The sequence below is a fragment of the Pogonomyrmex barbatus genome, unplaced genomic scaffold (assembly GCF_055798465.1).
Source record: "Pogonomyrmex barbatus isolate J1 unplaced genomic scaffold, ASM5579846v1 scaffold6, whole genome shotgun sequence".
Classification (NCBI taxonomy): Eukaryota; Metazoa; Arthropoda; class Insecta; order Hymenoptera; family Formicidae; genus Pogonomyrmex; species Pogonomyrmex barbatus.
Window position 1 is genome coordinate 2,933,369 of NW_028297160.1, and position 23,626 is coordinate 2,956,994.

Consider the following 23,626-nt stretch of genomic DNA (forward strand, 5'->3'; position numbering starts at 1 on the left):
TCGGCTCATCTCTAGAGATTCTACAGGACCGTCCACAGACCGCCGTCCGCTAGACTCTCGTATTTTTTCCCTACATCCATTTCTATCTTTAAACGATCTCCTTCATCCGACAATTGACATTATCGATATTAAACAGACGAGTCGCGTGACGTTCTCGAAAAATTAAATATTTGAATTTTTCATTCGTTCCTAATGTCATCTTACTTGCGATAAAGTTTTTTTTTTTTTTTTTGCTAAAATAAGGAGACTGAAATTTGAAATGATTTAAAGGGCGAATTATTAAAAGGGTGCTCGCAAAAATTCTTCTTTTCGAATTTTTTCGAATTTCGATTTTCAGCGAAAATTGTCTCGAGACTCGGGCGAGGCCAACTTCTCACAACGCGTGCTTCCCTCGGGTCTCGTAGATCCCGTAGATCTTACGCGTCCGTACGGCTCATAGTGGTGAGTGGTCGAGCGGAGGCACGGAGCGGACGCGCGCGGCAGGCGAGCAGGTACGAGCGGAATCTCGAGCGACGCGCCGAGCAGTTTGTATCCCGCTTCCCGCGACGACGTTCGATCCGCGCGCTCGCTCGCTCGCTCGCTCGCCCTCACGCTCGCCTCGGCAACGAATTCTCGATCATGACACGCGTACGGACGAGGACGTGCAGGTGAAAGACGTTTTTCCCGCGCCTCCTGCGTGTATCCGGCCGTGGAGGACAAGAGGGACACGCGGCCAAGAAGTGCCACCGCGAGGGAAGAGAGAGAGAGAGAGAGAGAGAGAGAGAGAGAGAGAGAGAGAGAGAGAGAGAGAGAAAGAGAAATAAAGGAAAGAAGCAGGAGAGATCGATATCGGCTCGGATACTTTGCCGAAGATCTAGTTGGTGGTGACAAAGTTTTGTTGTGGAGATTTTGTTGTGGAAGGTTTAACGCGCGTTTCCAGCTGGATCACAACGAGCAAGGTAATTCTCACTGGCGATCGATCGATCGATCCGGGATAAATCCGAGATTTCTGCGCTGTTCGTGATTTCCGAAAGACCGCGAGTGAATTCTTCTACTCTCTCTTCACGTTTTCCGTTAGGATCTTTGATTTTCTTTTATCAATACCTCTTGTTTGAATCACGAAGAAAAAACGTGGATAAGAAATTTTAGCGAGGATAATCTTATACTTTTACAAATTTATACACTTTTCAATCTTTTTGTATGCAGCATGTTAAAAATGGATAAGACATAATCCGCTTAGGAGCGAGAGAGAAGAATAAATTAATGATTAACATTAAACTGATACATAATTAACACTCGATTTATATATAGTGCGACTCCTCTTTTCGCACTTAAGCACTTTTCCGCACTTTTTGAAATCGATACGATAGACGCGGTGCTCATGCTTTTGGAAAGGAGAGAAAGCAGAATAGAAATAATTGTAGAAAGTGAATACGCGAGGAAAATGAACTTACCGCGTGGTGATTGACGAACTTGAATTAATTGCACAATTCGGTATTATTCGGTAATGACGCTTAAACAAGTTTGTAATCGTCTATCGAGCCGTCCGTAGCGTTCATTGCGCGAATTACACGCGGATACGATTACGGTGCAATCGGAACAAAAAACGGGTACTTAGCACCTGCAATTCAATTGGTAACAATAGTTGAATTGATTTTTTGCCTTACGGTTCGTGCACGAGACTGAAGAATTGACGGGCGAGGGAGGCGTACAACGAAAAGTCGTATTGTAGAATACGTTTCGAATTCATTTGGGTAAATATAATTAAATTATAATTAAATAGGGCGAGTGCGTTGCGTTCCCTCATTCAAAATGTCTCTCTTGCGGAAGAGCGCCCCGTGTAAACAGGAAGCGCTTTTGTATCATCATATCATTACGATTATATTATGCCCACGCAGTTTAGTGCAAGACTTAGTCATCATTTACGATGTTATAAGCCCTGCCGTCGACTCACTTTCGTGTTAACTCATTGTCTCAGAACCACTTATTATCTTATTAAAGGCCATTGTACCGTCTCTAAATAATAAAATGACGGCGATCATAGTGAATATCGGTCGTTTCGAGGATCTGTGGAAGTTGGATTTTGTGCAAGTGACAATGTGCGTGGCGTGCAGGATGTGCGAAATTAAAGCGTCGTCGAGTCAAGGAGATGCAAGATACGCAAGACAACAACGACAGAGAAAATTCTTTTTACTTATTACGTCTATTAAAGTAAATCGCAGGAAGTGTAATTTTCTTCATTTTATTACGCTTTAATTAATCGTTCGGATGTGATTCTACATAGAAAGAAAGGTTTATTGAAATAAAAAAGGTTTACTGAAATAAAAATTTTGCTAGATACAAATCTGAATAATTTTAATTATTTAAAATTATTTAATTAAAAATTATGTAAATCGCTCAAATATGATGATAATCATGTTTGCGACATTTTTTTTTTTATATTCGAGCAATCAATTTGAACATTCTAGATAATTATTTTGATGGTTTAACAAATTTATTTTCAAATCTGTATCCGATCAAATTTTTAGACACTTCAACAAAAACTGTTCTTTCCGTATAAAAGTAGAAAAATTAACTTATCTCTGCAAAAACTGTGCTGTCACTTATATGTTACAAATACGTTATGTTACAAATTTAATATAATTATTTACGGATGTGATAACTGCATATTACTCATTACTTATCAGTCGTGAGTTATAAATGGGCGTATCGAAACTTAAACATAAAATTTAAATGTCAATAGAGATACGTTGTTTTTTTTTTCTCGAACGTTTAATCTGTATTTTAATTGCAAATAACATTCGCGTCTTATGCCGGCCATAGTTTACATTTCGCAATGGCGAAGCAAAGATTTCAGCCGGTTGTGAAAAGTGTCGCTCTCCAACAACGGGTCAATCAACCGCGCTGTTGATATGTTCCTTGAACATCCCCGTCCCCGTAACAAATTGTTGACCTCGGAGGGTCGGTAGGGAATTGCATATTACTGATCGGCAAATCCGCAGCGAGGGGACGACGCTGCTTATATTCGCAAGAGCCTCCTCCATCGATCGTTTTCGTCGCACCGAGAAAATCATTCTGAAAAGAGCTCCGTAAAATGTCGCTACGAGATGACCGTTTTTAATTTTGGTTCGCTCACGAAAATTATTTTACAAGGCGAAGTGTGTCGTCGAGATTTTTTTTTTTTCTTCGATTACGAAAACAAGAATTTTCTTGACTGAATTTTCTGAACTATCGGATTCAGGTAAGATCGGCTTCCGACGTTTGCGAAACGTTACAAAACGATTGACTGAAATCGAAAAGTCAGATTTTGCGCGAGAAAGGAACCTGGTAAGACTTCGGGAAAGCGCTGTCAGATAGTTTCGCTTGGCAATAAATATGAAAGCAAGTCGGACGTATGAGTAACAAGAGAGTTAGCAAAAAAAAAAATAGATATTTATACGTTATAATATTTTATAAGAGGAATATTAACTATATATATATATATATATATATATGCATACGTTGGGGTAATTAATCAAAATGTCAACGCGCTATTTCAATGCGCCGCCACGAGCGTGATGCGGTGAAGACGCGACCGCGTCCTCCACCATCTGTTAGCTGCTCTGGATTTCTCACGATTTATTCACCACAGATTTAAATCGCTCGATTGTTACGATATATCATCTCGAGATAATCTTTTTTTTTCTCCTTCTCTCTTTTCGCCATTATCGACGTGTTGCCAGACGTCCGTGTCCATCGCGCAACGATTCTACGCGCTTTAGACCAGTTTTGCGGACGCAACTGGAGCGAGCGCGAGGTTTAACGTTCGCGTGCTATCTTCGCGCGCGCGAAGATAGCGAGCGGAGCGTAAATTACACGCATGCCCGATGCGATTACACGCGACGCGCGGAGAGATCCGTTTATCTCCTCGGGGGCCGGAAACGGCGGAGAAGAGGTCGCGCGCGTTTTCTGAGGACCGGTCGCATGGATCCGCGATCGACTTCGCGGCGAGAAGTACGCGCTTATGCAATCTATTTAAATTAGAGAAAAGCGAGTGCGAGAGCGTGAGCGTCGCGCACGCGCGGAAAGAGAGAGGGCCTCCGGCCCTCCCTCGGCCGCCGCCGCTGTCCGGTACCATTCCTCCCGAGACCCATCGCGCGAGGCGCGCACCGACGTCGCCGACCGATTCCCCGTAACCGATAAATTAAATGCACGGATATCTCTTCCGGTTTGAAAGCACCGCGGCTGCGCACGACCGCGCCGCGCCGCGCCGTCGACGGCCACTTCGTCATTTTCGTCAGAAGAAATCGAGCGAGCGATCGAGAGGCGCTCGTTGGCGCTCGTCCATCGTTCGCCACTCGCGAACCGCCGTTCCCCCGACATCCGACGTGAAAATGTCTCATTGTCCCATCCGATAATAATGATTCAAATCGATGAGTCAAATTGTAAACTCAGTGTATGATTTCATCCGGCGTAACCGCGGAGCTCTTGTTCCCGCAAATTCTCCCGTAAAATAATCGTCCCTTCTCCCCTTCTTTCTGATTGATGAATTTTACACCACATTAAATGTTAATTATTAAATATTAATTCTAATAACGCACACAGAAAAAAATAATTTTGCGAAGTATTTGAAATTTTTTTTAGATGGATTTTGTAATACATATTTGAAAATAATTTTGTTGAGACATCGAAATAATTATAAAACATTTAAATTGGTAACTAGAATATTAAAAATTTTTGCATATTTAACTGTTTTACTTTATTCCAATAATTATTCCAATAAAATTATTTTCAGATCTGTAGCTGCTTAAATTTTTAAACACTTTGGTAAAATCGTTATTTCCATGCAGAATATCGTATAATTTATGTGTCTTGTTTAAGTCAGTAGATTAAAAATATTTATTTTATATTATTTTTCAGAACTAATATAGTTGCATTCTTAAATTGTGTAACTTGTAAAATACGATTATTCATAAATCTTTAGAGATCTTTTACAGATAATTTCACAAACAAACTCGACGACTTTTAAATTATATTTGATTTCGCAAATACTTGTTTCTCTTTAGAATGTTGCTTCTACAAGTTACTCAATCTTAATAAATAATTAATATATTAATTTTCTGCAAATATACGCTCTTTTAGAAATCGCTATCATACAATTATGAAAGATTGATGAAGATATTTTTAGCCATTTACTTGAACCCGTAGTTCAACGCACAGTTTTTTCAACTCTAGGTTGTCGGCTCTACGTTTACTTTTGCAGATTGATAATGATCGCACATTGCTCATTACAGATTTATGTCACGGTAATAAAGCTCATCGCGATGTAGAGAGCAACATAATTCACGCTCGTGCATGAAGCAATCGAAGCGTCAACTTTTTCCTCGAGATGCGAGTGCCTTCTAAAGAATTTCTTTTTACATCAAGTCGTTGATTGAAGATTTATCTTATTATGCTACTATACGGCCCGAGGCACAAGCTTTATCAAAATAAATATTATTTTCATAAATAATCATAACCTAAATAATAATAACAATCCATCGTACTGTCGAAAATGTTAATTCTTATGGCTCCGCCATGTAAAATGTGAACCTTAATTTATTCGTTTAATAGCGCAATAATGTGAACAGTGCACGTTGCTTTGTTTCTTTTTTTAATTGTTCAAAATGTTCTTATCGATTTGTAAATTATTTTTGAATTAATGAATTATACTGTTTTGCATTTTCCGCCGGTAATTATTAAAGGAAGACAATAGTCAGAAGAATAGAAAAGTGCGCAATGATGCAAAAAGATATGTTCCGGTCCGCTAGCGCACACGTGCGATAACGGGCTTATAAATATGCGCGACGCACGCGTCGCGAGTTATAAAAGCTCGATTTACGTACGTCATTTTAAGAAACGCAACCCAACCTTGTTCCGATTCCTTTTCTGTAATGATGGTTTGCAACGATGGACGAGCCGACGTGATTTTGCAATCACGCAGTTCGCGGCTTCGAAAACAAAAAAAAGATAATAGAACCGACCGTATAGCATCGCAATGCTCAACCGTTTCTCTCTCAAAGATGATTAAAAACCTTGAAGGAACTTCAGACATCATCACATATATTTACGATAGAGAGATGTAGTTTTCATTTGTAACTTCATAAATGTGTACCGGAGCGATGCAACAGAGATGTGTTTCCAGTGTTTCCAGTGTTTAAGCAACGTTTATAGCAAAGTATTTTTAATACGATTCATGCGATTATATTTTTACAAGGTATAGAATTTCTTGTAGTTGTACCGTTCTGATTTCCTTTGAACCGCGATGAATTGATCGATTAATCTGAGCAAAACTGATTCTTCGACGAAAGTGTCGACGACAATACGATCGTTTATCGTAACTTTCCAATCTTCGATATTTCAAAAATATCAGCATGTAGTAAAAGAAATATGTCTATTACACAGATATTTATCGTTTAGATCTCTTTCAGAAATACTTGTGAAGAAAGAAAAAAGAATAGCGCCATATAATACATTGTATTAAAACGTTGAAAGCATTAAAAAGTCAGACTTTAATGTATCGTTCGTGATCTTAAAATGAATAACTGCTCCGTGACTACCTGTGATTACTTTGTGGATGTTTTAAATACAGACTTAGGGTAACATTCCAGAGAGAGAGAGAGAGAGAGAGAGAGAGAGAGAGAGAGAGAGAAAAAGAGGATTATTTTTTTGCTTTATATTACTTTTCTTTAATTATCTATTATTTATTTATTTATTTTTAGATTTATGCCTGTCGGTTTAGAATTTTGATTTACAGTTCATAATTTGTAATTGTTCGCAAGTTCATAATTTGTTTTCAATTTTATACTTCCATCTATGTAATTTCTTCCTATGGTCTTATCTATACATCTACTACGATCTACTAGATTTTATGAACTAAACTTTACTAAATTAAATTAAATCTTGAAACTGCACTCAACCTTAGAATGATATTATAAATATTAATCTTATTTTCATTTCTATTTATTAAATTAAATTAAATTAATATTATTCTTGATGTTGTCAAGATCTTTGTAATTAATTCTTAGAACATGATTAAATTAAAAATTAAATATAATTTTTTTTATTCTACATATTAACTTCTAACTGCTAGAACATTCTAACTTCTAGAAAAATTTATTTTATAACTTTTTTCGCTTTAAGGAATTATTTCCAAGTCTTCGGGACTCACTTTTCTATCATATCTTTCTTCAAGTTTTAAAAATATGTACGTAAATTAATTTCATAAAGAACCTGCGAAGTTTATTGATATTATCAAGAAAGATCTTTTTTGCATCACATTACTCATATCATTATATCTCTTTTATATTTTATTATTTATTCATAAGAAAATATTACTTAAGCTTTATATAATAAGTACAAAAAACTACAGAAACCTTTTTATTCCTTGAAGAAATTTATAAAAGTATTAATTTTTTATCGATTTACCGATAAAAAAACTTCTTTCGCACGAATGAATAAAAATAATTTCAACTTTTTATGTAAGCAAGACATCACGAGTTAAATAAGTAATTTTAACATACAAGACGCCTTATCGTCGATCGTAAAGTGATCTCGTAACTCATGAATTACCGATGCTCCAACATTCTAGCTAAGATAAGAATCCAGGATCCAGAATCCAAGATTCCAGGCAGTTCGGAGAATTCGATATTAAAATTACAATGAGACAAAAAAATCTACATTGCGGGATATTATACAACCTTGAACCATTGCTTTCACACATATTGTGCCCACAGACACATTATATTTTTATAGAGTTTTCATCTCATTTTAAATTAAAATTAATTCCCAATGCATGACTGTAAGTGTGTGGCATGCGAGATAGGATCATGGGACATGAGACAAAAAATCGTATTATTGTCGCCGCTGATTGCGATGTCGTGATTGCGACGCCGTGATTGCACCGGCTTGCCTTCGAAGGAAAAAGACTTATCGGGTCTCTCAAACGACGTTGGCATGGATTTCTTATTCGGAGCAACCCGTGACGTCCCGGGAGTATGTTACTTTCGTAATTTTATTACCGAAGTTACATCTCGGCCGCGCGGTTATTGCACGCCACCGCTATTTTTCTCGGGCATAAATCGTCCTGTGTCACTCTCACTTTCGTTTTGCGTAAGATATATCCGGGATATCGAACGAAATGAAGTCGTACACTCCGCGAGAAAATATTCGAGAGTTCAACTACTCGGAAACGGGATCGCGTAATCTTTTTTATGAAACCTCGCGAATCGTCGCTGGCTACGGACAAAAATTTTACGATCCGAGAAACGTTCGGGAAACTGCCTATCCCCGTTTCGCGGGGATTTAGCGAGAGTTCTTTTCCAACGGATTTTAAGAATCGAGGAACCTCTAAGTATACAAAATCTTCTGATGGAAAAAAGCTTTGCGTCGCTCAGATTTTAAAAGAGCTTGAATTTTAAAGAACGAATCAAAGATCCCTCCGAGGATCGATATTCCATTTCTCGCCGATAAAACAACAAAATTATCCACAACAATAGACAATAGAAGGCTAGCCGATGAGACGAACGAAACTCTCGGTCGTGCCTTTCGTGGGGGGGAGGGGGGTGAGCGCGTGATTTCGCGAGGGAGAAATGCCGAGGGTTGAGGACATTTAGAAAGGGCCGCGTCGAGGCGCCGCGCGGCGCGGCGAGTAAGAAGAACGAAAGTGCCGCGCGCCTGCAAATAACGAAATGGAAAATTCTCTCCTTAGTCACGGCATACTTTCACATCGACACGCAGCACTTGCTTATCGTTAAAGGCGGAGGAGAATCGTGAGCGCGCTTGTTTGACACGATCCGTGCTTGGGCACGTGCGTGGGCATTTACGCACCTGCGTAACGCGCAGGCTCCTTGCGGAGCACGTATATACACGTGAAAGGTATTTGACGAAAGGACGAAAGGGAGGCCGAGGCTGCTAATCGCGGCGCGATTGCGACAAGCGAGAATGTTGTCGGCGAATAACAACGTCGTTTACCATTATTAGTTATTGGTATAACGATCGCGAACGATCGCAAATTGCAATGATAATAGTAAAACACCACGTATAACGTTCACCGTGTCGTGGCATTGGATTCGGCGACGATAAATAAAAAATTCTTCGTATGACGCGTGTATAGTATCGTAGACCCATTAAGATTGCGAGAAAAAAATTGCGACACGATAATAGGTGACGCGTATTGAATACGCTCGATTCGATCTCGTACGTACGCGGTGGCGCGGCTGAACTGCGCTTAATTGCGCGCGCGTTTGCGCAAATTTCCAGATGTTGCTTTCAAACGTGCCAAATAAATCGCTTCCCGTGTTTGGTGACTAATGAGGTGGACATAAACGATAAAATGATTTCAATAAACGGTAACGGACGATGGCGTAACGGCCGCGTAATATTTCAATTCACCCGGTGGCGTGGACCCGTATGCATTTTATCGCTCTAAGGACTCTTGATTGGCGTTTAATTTTCCTAGGTTGCGTTTCATTCTGTTTTGATAATAGTAGTAATATATATTTCGTGACAAGAAGAGGGACAAGCGCAGCCGGTCACGTCAAATGTAATAAGTCTCGGTTGGCAAAAAATCAATACTGCAGTAACGGCGAGCGAATGGAAGATGAATCGTATCTTAAATTAAAAACTCGCTCACTTTCAGTCACTTGAGCGCACTCTGCTAACTCTGCTAGTCTCCAGGAAGTAATCACTCTCATGCTTGAATATACTTTCCCTGTGTTGCCGCGAGTTTTTATCCGTATAATTTCGTTCCCACTGAGTTCATCGGCTATTATAGTAATACTGGAAGGGAGTGCAAAGAAAGCCGTTTTTTGTTAAGCGCGAAACTGATTACGAAACTCGAGGGGCAACGGTGGCGATCGATAAATATTAATGTTGTCATTTATAACCAATAAATGATAGAAAATAACGTGTTTAATAATAAATAATGTTATTTATCAATGACATAATTTATCTTTGTTCTTTTTTTATTATTTATTTATTTTCCTTGATGAATAACGTCATTGCGATAAGTTAATAACGTCAATAATATTTATTGCTCGACTTGCCTTTCAATCAAAATGATTGCGTGCAAAATTTTACGAATCACGAGATTTCGAGGACGCGTTCGGTGAAATTGAACAATTAAAATTCTACGTGCAAATCGTTAAAGCACGTGTCTTACATTTTTATCTATCATTTTGGATCCTCATCGGGATCACTAGTCATTAATTATCATTTTAATGAAACGTTTATTACTTAGCAAATATTTTATAAATATTTGCTATTCGTATTAAAAAGGTCGTAGTAGCAATAAAAGATACTAGTCATTTCGAAATCAACTTTAGCAATACTTCGGCAATGATATCATTTTATTTATTTCTTTAAATTATGATTATTATTAATTATTATAATACAAATTGCTTATTTTTGTAGATTTGTTTTTCTGAAAGAAGCTGTTGTATTATGCATTAGAATGTAAAAAAGATTTCTATCGCGCAAATCTTTTAATGGATGCGATACTTTCATTGCGATCATTAATATTAGTCGTCATATAATTCTAATTTTAAATTTCGTAAATTTTCGATATCACAAAGTTTTAATTTCATTTGTTTTTCTCAATGTTATTATGATATTAAAATTTTCAAACTCTTTACAGCTGCTCCACTTTCTGATAATAGATCATACGAATTTCTTACATCATCGACTTTGGATTTCATGTTCTTTTTAAGATAATTCATTTTATAAAGCAATATTCTATCCAGGAAGCCAAAACTTGATTCGATTATAAAATTTATCATGACTACCTTCATCTAGTTTTAAACGTGTGCGAATGCGAGTTTATAAATTCCAACTTCTGGACCAACTTTCCGCCTTCTTCCTTTTTTCCCCAATGAATTTTTCCAATTCTTCATGTCTGAAACGGTCGCCTCGCCCCACGGAGGTTCTAGATTCTGCAAATTTTTATATACGGAAATTATTCACAGTGCATATGCTCTCGGTAATATTATCGATAGTTAGAAAACGAATAATTTCCCTTGTTCGCTTAGAATTTCTGCTGAGGCATTGGGAAGATAGCGACGAGCGTCCCAGTGACCCAAAGATAATAATCTGTCGTAACAGCGTGTACTTCGATCTTCCGCTGCAGAGCTTTTCTTCGCTCGTGAAGAAAATGCGATATTAAAATAAATAAGACGAAGTTATACTAGGCGATTTGATTAAAAGTATACAATAAGATTATTATTGAATGAGGCTTTTTTATTGTTAACTTTATTATTGTTTCTTATGTTATATTGTTATCATGTTATTACTACCTGATTCGACGTAATACGTATAATTTCGTGGGAAGGAAAAATTATGTTGTTTCAATAAATCAGTACTTTCTATTTCTTTTGTTTTTACTTATTTGAACGTTTAGAACAAACGCACGAAAATACATTCCCAATTGTGACTGCTATTTAAGACAATAACTTTCTTCTTATCAGTATCTAAATAACTCCGACTATCAGGAACTATTTATTCAGATCAGGTCAAAATTACTCATACTGATAAAATTGTGAAGCAATCGCTTTAGAGTCTCTAACAAAGAGCAGAATAATATACAAAGATTATATATCTTCTTCCGTCATAAACTTGAGAAAATTTGCGTTTCTTCCTAAATTCTTAAATACACACATAAAAAACAGTTTTGCTGAAAGATCTAAAAGTTTGGCTAGATAAGGTTCTGAAAATAATTTTGGGCTAATTTGGGCTAAGAAAAATTATTACGTAAGATGTTCAAGTTGATTGTTAGAATTTTTATCAAAATTTGTATAATATTGTTATCATGCTTAAGCATCCTACATAATAATTTTGATAACCCAACAAAATTACTTTCAGTACTTTCTGTATCTAGCAAAATTTGTAGATATCTCAGCAAACTCATCTGGCATAGGATTTTTTCACAGCATGGGAACTGAAAATCACTTTTCCCCTTACCTATCCGAGGGTCAGTATAATGCATAACTGTTGAACCTGAGACGGCATGGCAAAAGCAATTGTCACGCGGCGTTATTCAATCGTATCTAAACGGGCAGAAACGACGGCAGGTCGGGATTACCCAATAGTAGTTTCAACGTGACTTTCTCTGCGCGAAACACCTGTGCACCGACAGCACCGACCGGCCTCTGAACTTCTGCCCATTGGCAATATCCCATTTTTTTTTTTTTTCCCCCTCGTCTAATGATACTTGCACGACGGAAAATCCGACGGGCGCGATCGGACGGTTTTAGAAAGTCGCTCGCCACCGTCGCCACGCGTCATACGAGCAAATCTATACCCGCGGCCGGTGCCGTTTCGTGTCGCGAAAACCACGGTCCAGGCTGGTACCGGGCTTTCCCGGGGAGATTTACGGTGCTCCTTATTTCGCTGGGAATCGATTTATGCGGAAATTTATGAAGAGATTTACGATATCGATGCAACGATTCCGCGAAGGAGCCTCGGAAGGAACATTCTGTTTCGCGTGAATCGACGAATTCGAAATTTTACAACCGCGAACTTTATTATTCGGGTGGGTACGCGCGTAAAAAGGAATTATTTAAATCAGAGTGCTTAAAATATTTAAATACTCAAAATACAGGGATACGGCCATAATTGCGCGGAAAAAGAAGACAGTTTTGTTGAATCTAAAAATTTGACTAAATATAAATTTAAAAATAATTTTCTTGGACAATTAAATTAGGCGTCACTTAAGCATGATGATAATATTATATTATAAAAATTTTTAATGATTAAATTTTTAGTAATTTGTTAGCAATCACGTTGCTTTTGAACGTCTAATTATTTTATGTTTTTATTCTGTTTTATTCTATTAATATTTATTATAATTAAATTTAAATGTTTAATAATTATTTTAATGGCCAGATAAAATTATTTTCAGATCTATATTTGGCCAAATTTCTGGATACTTTAACAAAATTGTTTTTTCTGTGTGATTCTACGAGCTTGGGTCCTTGGAAATTCTCTTATTATCTTCTTTTAATCTGCAACTGATTAATATACAGTGATGATTGAATTCTGCTAGTTACCATAAATTTCTATACGTAAAATGAATTAAAAACCATCTCGGATCTTCAAGGTGAGAAGACGAACGTGCGTGAAAATCTGACGAAGGTGATTCATTCTCCTTCGATCATCGTGTCATGTAATCCCTTATGAGGGCACCATCGTCCCGTGAAAAAAGGCTTTGTGTCGGAACAAAAGATGTAGGATTCTCGTTGCGATCGAAGGGTTTCCGATTAAAAACCATCCGACCGTACACCTTTATTAACCAAGGGATGAATCTTCTTTTTCCTCTTCCATCTTTCTTTCTTGAATGCTCTATGCGATAGCGAGAAACGTTTGTATTGTGATTGTTCCTTGGATTTTGATTTTTATTTATAATTTGTTAAATAACTTAGAACAATTGTTTCAATCATTTATGTTTTCTCATGGATATGTAATTAAAACTGTGAGATACTAGTTTGAATTTTATTGAATTACTAATGAACAGCGGCGCTATGAATAGCAACAAGTTTAAACGAAAAACGATTAAGGCTCGGTTACGTCGCGACATTGATTGGCTGAACTTGCTTAATTAAAACCAATAAATTAAATATATTTTAAATTAACTTGAAATAATTATTTCCTTACTTAATATAATTTTGTATGCTACGAGATATGCAAAGATTAAAAATATCTCATATGTTTTTATTGTATCATTAATATAAATAAAATAGATCACATAATATTAAGCGAAATAAAATAAAACTCGAGAGATTACAAAAAAATATAAAAAGGAGAAAAGAATATAAAAATGTTTACAAATTGAAATACAAATGATTAAAGTCAATCAGCATTGCCGATTTAGTGAACGATCTGCTTCTATAAGCACAATCAATGATAATCTTGTTGAGATTTCAGCACGCCGAACACGTAATCTGAACAATGTAGGTCAAGTCTGACGACACTTTTCTACATGGTTTCAATGACAATCATCCTAAATGCTTCTCTCGAACAAATCCTCCAATGCTTATAACTCAAAAGATTAAAATTGACATTTCAGTTTGAAACCAATCACAAATAGACTTTGTGATATTTTAAAATTCTTATCTAAAAAATATCTAAAGTAAATCTTAAAAAAATTCTTATCTAAAAAAAAAACAATAATTCTCTTAAAATATTTGACTATAAAAGATCTCTGACCTCTCCATATTTTATATTTCTGACGTGTGTGTCCTTATTTGGTTACATTTCTCCATTCGGAATAAATTTCTAACTCGTAATATTCGATACCAAAAATATCTTTGATATATCAATTGTAAAAGTGGATTATATCTCATTTTATTCACCTTTATTACATCATTTTACTGAAATCTCATTTCCACAAAATCATGGCTTGACGCCTTAAGATATGGATGATAAATTTTTCCGCAACACAAACGTTTCTCGCTGTCGCGTAGAGCATCAGAAGAAATATTCTAATTTCAAGCAATAAACGAACAGTACTACTAGGCGCGTTGGCTGACGTTTAAGCAGACAATAAATTTTTGCGACAAAGAAAGACGAAAAGAAAGGAGGAGCAAGAAAACGTTATGGCGCATTTTTCGCATTGCGGCGTTCAACGAACCGTATGAGAGATTGAATCTTGTACAGCAATTCGCCCAGCAAGTTATTTTGCATTTACCGCGGTATATACGCGCAATGCGTTGTAAATGCAAAACACTAATTGAACAGCTCGGAACGTTTTCTTGCGCCTGAATAAAGGACGTGCTTTCTACAGTTTCTGTACGCAATAAATGATAATTTACCGATTGCGAATCGTTTGAGGAATCATTTGCAGGAAGCGATTACTTCCCGGACTTCACCCCGCCGTTTTTAGTTTTCACCTGGAGCGACGAAAATTGACGTGGATTTTTATCTTCTCTCGTTTCACATCATTATTTATCAAATCTCTTAAAAAACACTTCAACAATTTAATTAAATACCTCTTTCATAATCGTTCATTATATGTTAATAATTACTCTTTTCTCATTTTTTAATTAGGCAAGAATTAATTTATTTTGACTTTTAACTTTGAGAATTTTCTTAGGCAAGAATAAATTTACATTCTCCATTTTACATATTTTTGATTACAGGTTGATTTCATCTCAACTCGGTCTCTCGGTCTTTCCTATTATATATGCAATTTTTGTATATTTTAGTCGATTATCACGATTAAATCGAATAATGGTTAACGATTTATTGCACTTTCGCTTTTAGATGTGGCATTTGACGTGCGTCGACGACTTTTTGAATCGCGCGTTTTACAAGGTTGGCCTCATTGTCGGTCGACACCCCGGCTACTTCGTAATCGTGCCGATACTGCTGGCGTGCATATGTTTCACCGGTTACCAGAGGATACACTACGAAATCGACCCCGAATACCTCTTCTCGCCCGTCAACGGACCCGGCAAGACCGAGCGAGCGATAGTCGAGCAGTACTTCAAAGTCAATTACAGCCACCAATTCAATGTCGGTCGTATCACACGACCAGGTGAGAATCTCATCGATCATTTATATTTCTGCGCGATTTCTACGCCCGCGAGAAATTCCGTGAATTTGAAATTCCGTAAACTCGAAATCTTTCTCCGATTCTCGAGAGCTGACATAGATAGAATTATATAGAATAGCTCTCTTGAGCTTGTAAGATTTCTCAAGAAAAGCTGTACAACATTTTTTAATCCTTGAACGAACACGAACGCTTTTTATTTTTTCGCATTGATGCGATCGTAATATCCTAAAAGCAAATCACAAATTTGTTAATTCTTAAAATAGAGTCCACTTTAAGTAGATTTCTTTTAACTTTCTTAGCTTCCATTATAAAATATTTTCATAACCGTACTTCCTGTTACTTTTTTACACTCCCCGTGTTTCTAGGAAGGCAATAGAGAAGTCAATCATGTTTTGCTGCCACCGGAAGCGATATTTCATCTTACTTCCTAGTTAATGATCGATTAAACCCATTGCTTATTGCAGGCCGGTTCGGTCATGTAATCGTGATTCCCAAGGATGGCGGGCATAATATGCTGAAGAGCGCGATTTGGCAGGAGCTGAGGCAGCTCGACTGGCTGATCAGAAACGCCACCGCGAAGTACGAGGACGAGGAATTCACTTACGAACAAATCTGCGCGCGATGGCTCGACCAGTGCTTCAACAACGACATCCTAAATCTGCATCACATAATAAAGTACGCGAAATACACAAAAGATAAAATTCACAAAAGTAAAGATAAAAGAATTAATAAAAAAAAAAAAAAAAAAAAAAAATAAGAAGAAAAGTAGTGAATTCAAAAGTAATGAACGCGAAGAAACAACGTCTACTTAAAACGCGTTTATTAATTCGCGTCTTAAGTCTCTCTCACGAAACGAATCTCGAATTTTTTCAGAGAAGTGGAAGCGCGGAAATTAAACTTGACATTTCCGGTGATGTTCAACCCGGTCACCTGGGACGCTCATCTGTTTCCGGTGTTCTTCGGCGGAAGCGTCATCAATGACGATTTCACCATAGAATCGGCGCCGTCGGTGCAGCTCGCTTACTTTATCACCGTCGACAGTCCGCGGCAGGATGCAATGTAAGTAATCTATCGATCACGCTCGCAAACACGCCAGAATTCGCTGATGAAATTGGTCCAGTTGTTTTCAATCACGTGCGACGTCAATCTCGCAAGTAACGCTGACCGTTGTTTACTAACGCGGGCATGCTCGAAGTTTGCATGAAAAGTACATGCTCTATATCATATCGCGGAACGATATTTGTGGAGTTCTACCGCGTTCAAGAATAATTTTTCATCAGCGATTTTTCACCGGTTTTGATTTTTTTTCCTTAAATTATGTTTCCCAGATGTTGCTTTTTTTGCTAAAATATAGATACCTCGCACCGGAATTTAAGTAAACTATTGTGTCTCGTCTGATTTTGACATATTTTACTTTGTTATATCGCGTCCTATAAAAAAACCTTGTAAAATCTTGTAAAATGAAAACTTTATAAAAACTATAGATCAACATTTTTTAATGTTGATAATAATCAACTTGTGCTTGTGGAAGTAGTATCTCATTAATTCACTACATGGTCGCCTGTCGATCACCAATTGAATCATTTATCGCTATCAGCAGTGCAAACAATAAGTATCTGATTCATTCATGACCATTTATATTGATTGCCTATTGTTATCGTTAAAGATGGTAAAGCGTATATTGATGGTCTTCTAGCTATACTTGTCTCTGCGACATTTTAATTATAGGTCACGTTACTTTGTCAAATTTGTTTTGTCAAATTTTTGTTAAAAAAGTCAAATTTTGAGAGAAGAGATCAAATCGATATCTCGTAAAATACACGTCGAATTTCCTTTAAATCGAAATTTCTTCGTGATATCCAACGTATCATGCGACGTAGTCTTCGGTAGATCTTCAGTAGGCTTCGGCGTAATCTAATTCTTTTCGATTTGCCGAATCAGCGGCGCCGCCTGGGAAGAGGCTTTTCTGGAAGTCGTCGGCAAGGCCGAGGACGGAGGTGCGTTTAAGCACATTAGCACCGCGAGATTCGCCTCGAGGACCCTCGAGCTGGAGCTGGAGGCCAACACGAAGACGGTCGTGCCGTATTTTGCCAGCACGTTCATCATAATGGGCCTGTTCTCGGTCGTGACGTGCATGATGACCGACTGGGTACGCAGCAAGCCTTGGCTCGGTCTTCTGGGCAACCTCTCAGCCGCCATGGCGACGGTTGCCGCTTTTGGATTGTGCATCTACCTGGGGATCGACTTCATCGGTCTCAACCTCGCCGCCCCGTTTCTCATGATAGGTGAGTGAAATTCTGAGTAAAATTCTTTAGAAGAAAAATGTCGAGTTTTTGTTCTTTCTCTACATTGAGAAAAAGGATTCTTTAGACTTAATAATTCTACTTCTACTATGACTTGAATTTATTTAATTTAAACAACATAATTTTATATTAAACATCATTTTGTTAAATTAAGAGTTTTGTTAGAGTGTACCATGTTGTTTAACAGAGAAAACACTATTATTTAAAGGAAATAAAATTCATCTTTGAACTAAATAATATTTTGTTTGGCTAAATTAAATATTCATTGTTTCAATGAAAGAAAGAGATTCTTTATTGTTGAAGTATATAATAAAGAGCGTTATTTTTTTGCAAACAATTTATTAAACAAATATTTTATTTAAAATAAAGCTGTTTATTATTTGAAAAAATCAAACAATCGAATTTGCTGAATAATTGGTTTGTTTGGACTATTTCAAAAAATAAATTTCTAAATTTCTTTGAATCTAATAAAACTTATTAAATCCAAAGAAATCGGTCTCTCTGTGTAATTAGCATAGATGTATGTAAAATTTTGCATTTTAATAATATATATTTAATTGTAATATAGTTTACTTATAAATTTGATTCAGAGTTCTTTCAATACTAACATTTCTTTTGATAGTAAAGGAAACAGTTTGATCACGTAATATATATCTTACTTGACTTATGTATTTTACGAAAATCTCTGACGAAATAAGTCATTCCGAATTTATCAGGTATATTATTTTTTAATTTTTTAATTTTGGGATATACTTTATATCTATTGCTTTCTCTCGTCTGATCGCTGTCATTATCATTCGTAAGCCATTATTATATCGGGGATTTGTCACAATCGATCTTTAAATTGATACTTACCGTGTAAGTTGAGCAACGAAAATAACGAGCTGAGCTTTACCTTTTTTTGCAATGCGATGCCGTAATCTCCTGTCACGTCTGTAGAAACACGTGTTCTCGATGATAAACATGTTAGCTCGTACCGTCCTGCGCACAGAAACGAAATAAACAAACTTATGATTTATGTGAAAAGCGGAAGTCGCATTTTCCCTTTCGACGTCGCGCTCGCCTGCGTTCGACGCCGAGCGAAGTCAGTCTTTACCAATAATAACAGCTTTATTCGATCCAATCGACCGACCGCAATTCTCAAAACGACCGTTGTTCATTCGAATATCATCCAAAAATACGTGACGTCGATAAAAATTGACATCCCTCTACATCGGCCACTTCAATTCGTTTAATTGGATTGAGTGAAAGGAAGCAGAGATGATTTTTGGGTTTTTTGAAAGTCGATTTTCACTTTCCTCTCTTTGCAATTTAACGAAATGGTTTTTCAAATTGATAACTATTAACTTTCAAAAGTTATAATATAACTTTTTTGAATTCAAAATATTAATAATAATAGAATTTTATTTAAATTTTATATATATATATATATATATATATATATATATATATTAAGTAGAATTATAATATACATAATTTAAATAGAATTAAATTAAAATTAAATTAAATATAATAACATAGGAATAAAGGATGAGTCGCACGAATAATTATGTATTGTTTTGATGAAAATTTCCATTGCAAACATAAAATGTATTGTCCTGTGGTTTTGACTTATTGTGAAGAGCACGTTTTCTATTATTATTTATGCTTTCTGAGAAATTGAACATGACACTTGTGGACAAACGTGACATCCAACTAAAGAATCTACGATGATAAATTATTGAAGTCTTATAAATGAACGAGATATTTAGAAGACGCATCAATCAAACAACATTATTTTTCTCGAAAAATAACAATACAAGATTTAAAGGATTCGTAGATAAAGTAATACAAAAATTTATGCAAATGGAAAAAGGAAATTAAAGAAAAAAGTAATTATTTTTCAAAGTATATATTAATAAATTTAGAACATATTTTTTCTTTGCATAACTACGCAGATAAATTGTGAGGTATAGAAGTTATATTTTAACTTTGCCTTATATTAAATCATAGAGTGATTCATAAATCATCATTAATCATAAAAAGGTTGTTTTTTTTTTTTTACTTTTTTATGTGCTCATCAGCAGTCATAGGTACAAATTAAGAAAACGAAATAAAAATATAGGTAAAACTAGCAATCTTTAATTTAACAAAAAAATGCTTTACATAATGATATCATAAAAATAATATAATTGGAAAGTAATTTTTTGTACAGATATACTATTGTTACAACAAAATAACAAAAAGTATAAATAATTGCAGGATAAATTGTATTAGCATTATTTTTTTAATGTAAACGCATTTGTTTTCATAAATATAATAAAATAATGATAAATCTTCAATCAATTAATTACTCTTGTAATTACTCTTGTAATATTATGACATTAGTATCATTAATATCTATCACATTAATTCATCTGGGTATGATGTAGGAAGTTATAATTGTCGAATGTCAAATTGTGCTTTTGATTACAGGAATAGGAATCGACGATACCTTTGTCATGTTAGCGGCATGGAGAAGAACAAGTATTTCCAAACCAGTGCCGGAAAGGATGGCAGCGACGTTAAGCGAGGCTGCCGTTTCCATCACCATCACATCTTTGACGGACATGATATCTTTCTTCATCGGCATTCTATCGCCATTCCCTTCGGTCCAAATTTTTTGCATTTACTCAGGTATCAAGATTTCTAATTACATCAGATTATATTATTATGCGATTAATATAACAAACAGAATATTTAAAAGTTAATGTGATATTACGGCATCATAGGTTAAGGAAAGATACGAATGTATAAATATAAGTTTCGAGTGTGCTGCTATAACTTTTTGATATAAGTACTGGAATTATAACGTGATTCATATTTTTAATTAAACTGTGCTTTAAATAACAGGTTTTGCGGTAGTCTTCACCTTCCTGTTCCACATAACGTTCTTCAGCGGATGCGTCGCGATCAGCGGTTATTGCGAGCAAAGAAATCTACACAGCGTTGTCTGCTGTAAAGTGGAGCCTTTATCTAAATCCAGTAAGTGTTACAATTATTTTATTTGTAAAAATACTGTATTTTTCTCCCTGTATTTCACATCGTTGTATTTAAATGTCTCTAAAGTTGGTTTATGCACGATGTAGAAATTCTCGACAATTTACGAAATTCTAGTTGATTAATTACTCGTACAAATTGCGCAGTTTCTTACTGGCAAACTCGTTTCTTGTAAACATACAATTACGTTGTTGTTTTCTCTCGCTGCAGGTCGATCGTTGTTATTCAGAATACCACCGTTCGAAATCTCGTTACGTCTGCATGACGTATCGGTGTTACATCAACGGACAGACATGCGTTACGTTTGGAAACCGTTAATTCGTTAGATCATACGACATTACATAACGGAAAGAGTTTGCTTTCTCCATATCTCATTTTTCCAAACATTGTCACGCCGGCGACTGCCGAAAAAGAAAAGACCACTTTGGCCTCATTTATGCGCGAATTATAATATCACGTTATGCAATGAAGTGTTCTTTTTTTTTTTACATCTGATGGAATTATTTAAATTTTACATTTATTACGACAGTGCACGTAATATTTCAGGTCATCGGTCGTGGTTCTACAGAGCGTTGTGTTCCGGCGGGATTGATCCCGACGATCCTCATAATCCGATCGACAATCCTGAGCACGGATGCATGACTTGGTTCCGCGATTATTTGGCAGCTGCTTTAAATTATCGTCCTGTAAAGGTGATCATCATTCTCGTTTTCATAAGCTATCTTCTCGGCGCTCTCTACGGACTTACGACTCTTAAGGAAGGCCTGGATCGACGCAAGCTTTCCAAGGAAGACTCCTACTCGATCGCCTTTTACGATCGCGAGGATTATTATTTCAGAGAGTATCCTTACAGAATACAGGTAGACATTAATTCTCTTACTTTATATATTTATTTTTTCTACAATTCTTAATATATTATTATTTTATTATTTTTGTATTATTATTTTGTTATTTTTTTACTTTATATATTGCTATTTTATTATTATTAATATTATCTTAAATATTGGAGAAACCACAGGAGCGCCAGGAAAGAACTGCGAAAAAATTGAAAAAAATTGAATACCGTAACGAGACATAAAAACTTTCAATTTTCATCCTGATTGTTTGTCAATACTACTTTTTGACATACCGCTTTATTGACTATGTCAAATAGCTCATCTACGAATGCAATGATCCCCTCCCTTGTTTTATGAAGTCAGCTCGAAAGTCACGTCGGTCAATATTTAGAGAGTTTCCGGTTTCCGTGCATGCGAACTCAGGAGGGAATGTTTCCTCATAAGCGGCGCAAAAAAAAAAAAAAAAGAAACACATTCGGAAGAACGGAGTGCGTTACGCTTGGAATTGCCACGCATAATCCGGTACGCGCAATTATGTCACGTGCTCCCCTCGACACGACGCGATATCGTGCAAACAACTTTCTCCGACTGGCTAGCGTGAACCTCAAGAAAAGCAATGTCCGTTACATCACGCTTCTCCAAATCGACCGATGAGAAAGACCAACTAAATCGGAGAGATCCTCGTATAAATCCTCAGTGTTACTCGAATCATTCGACGTCAAATAATTTCACGCCATACAATCACTCACACGTTCGAAAATCCCTTTCTCTATATTATTTTTAATATACGTAACGTTTCGACATTTTTCTTTAATAAATTAACAGGAAATTGGTCGATGATCTTTTTATACAAAAATTAAAATACTTTGAGGTTTTATTATTTATATTTATATTTATATTTAGAATATTTAGAATTTAAATTTAGATTTATATTTAGAATTTATATTTAGAATTTATATTTATATATAGAATTTATATTTAGACTTATTAAAATTTATATTTACGATACATACTTTTTTATTGAAAAGAAAATAACAATACAGTCATACTAATTAATTTATTAATTAGACATTTGAGTTTCTCGAACAAACCAGTAAAATATTGATAATTTGAGCTTAAATCAATTTTAAATAATTTATAATTTATTACATCAGATATTTAGAAAATAATTAGATTTTTATATGCTATATATATTTTAATATATATGTTATATATTTTATATATTAAATAAATATATATGGCATATAAAAATTAAATTATTTTCTAAAATATCTGATGTAATAAATCATAAATTATTTAAAATTAGTTTAAGTTCAAATTAGCAATGTTTTATTGATTTACTCGAGAAACTTAAATATGTCTAATCAATAAATTAATTAATACAACTATATTTTTACATTTTCTTTTCAATAAAAAAGTATCATATCATTCAAATATCATATCATTCTAAATATAAATAATAAAATCTCTATTTTAATTTTTGTATAAATAAAAAGTAATCATCTACAAATTTCTTGTAATTAATTTATTCTCAATCTATTCTTATTGTGTATGAAAAGATCTTTCAAAAATTTTATATATATATATATATATATTCTAATTCTTGAAAGGTCTTTTCATACAGCATGGTAAATTATAAAAAAGAATTATAAATTTTAACATAAATTATAGGTTGTTTATGGATTTAAATTCACGTATATATTTAAAAAGTCACGTGACATTTATAATAAAAAATAAATTTCAGAAAAAGATGCATTTCAAATCTTATGCTTTGTTGGGAAAAAGTTTTCTCCAGCTTGTGTGGTTGTTTCATTTAGATAATTGAATATTTCATAATGCGGCTTCGTAGACGATTTCAATGCGTCTTAAACGCATCCTTCCTTGCGCGGACGTTGAGATCTCTCTCTCTCTCTCTCTCTCTCTCT

The 23,626-nt window shown here is 35.5% G+C and overlaps 1 protein-coding gene across 2 annotated transcripts in view; it reads left to right on the forward strand.

Moving 5' to 3' along the window:
- Ptr (patched domain-containing protein) overlaps positions 1 to 23,626 on the forward strand; it is a 35,054-nt gene that overhangs the window by 4,757 nt on the left and 6,671 nt on the right. Inside the window, exons 1-8 of one of the 2 annotated variants that reach the window (XM_089082798.1) lie at positions 422 to 938; positions 15,253 to 15,526; positions 16,009 to 16,219; positions 16,418 to 16,603; positions 17,486 to 17,829; positions 20,302 to 20,502; positions 20,719 to 20,850; positions 21,412 to 21,725. In XM_089082798.1, coding sequence (XP_088938924.1) covers positions 15,253 to 15,526; positions 16,009 to 16,219; positions 16,418 to 16,603; positions 17,486 to 17,829; positions 20,302 to 20,502; positions 20,719 to 20,850; positions 21,412 to 21,725 — 1,662 coding nt within the window. In that variant the 5' untranslated portion in view covers positions 422 to 938. Of the gene's footprint in view, positions 1 to 421; positions 939 to 15,252; positions 15,527 to 16,008; positions 16,220 to 16,417; positions 16,604 to 17,485; positions 17,830 to 20,301; positions 20,503 to 20,718; positions 20,851 to 21,411; positions 21,726 to 23,626 lie in introns of those variants that run through there. The other variant, XM_089082799.1, reaches the window with a different exon arrangement.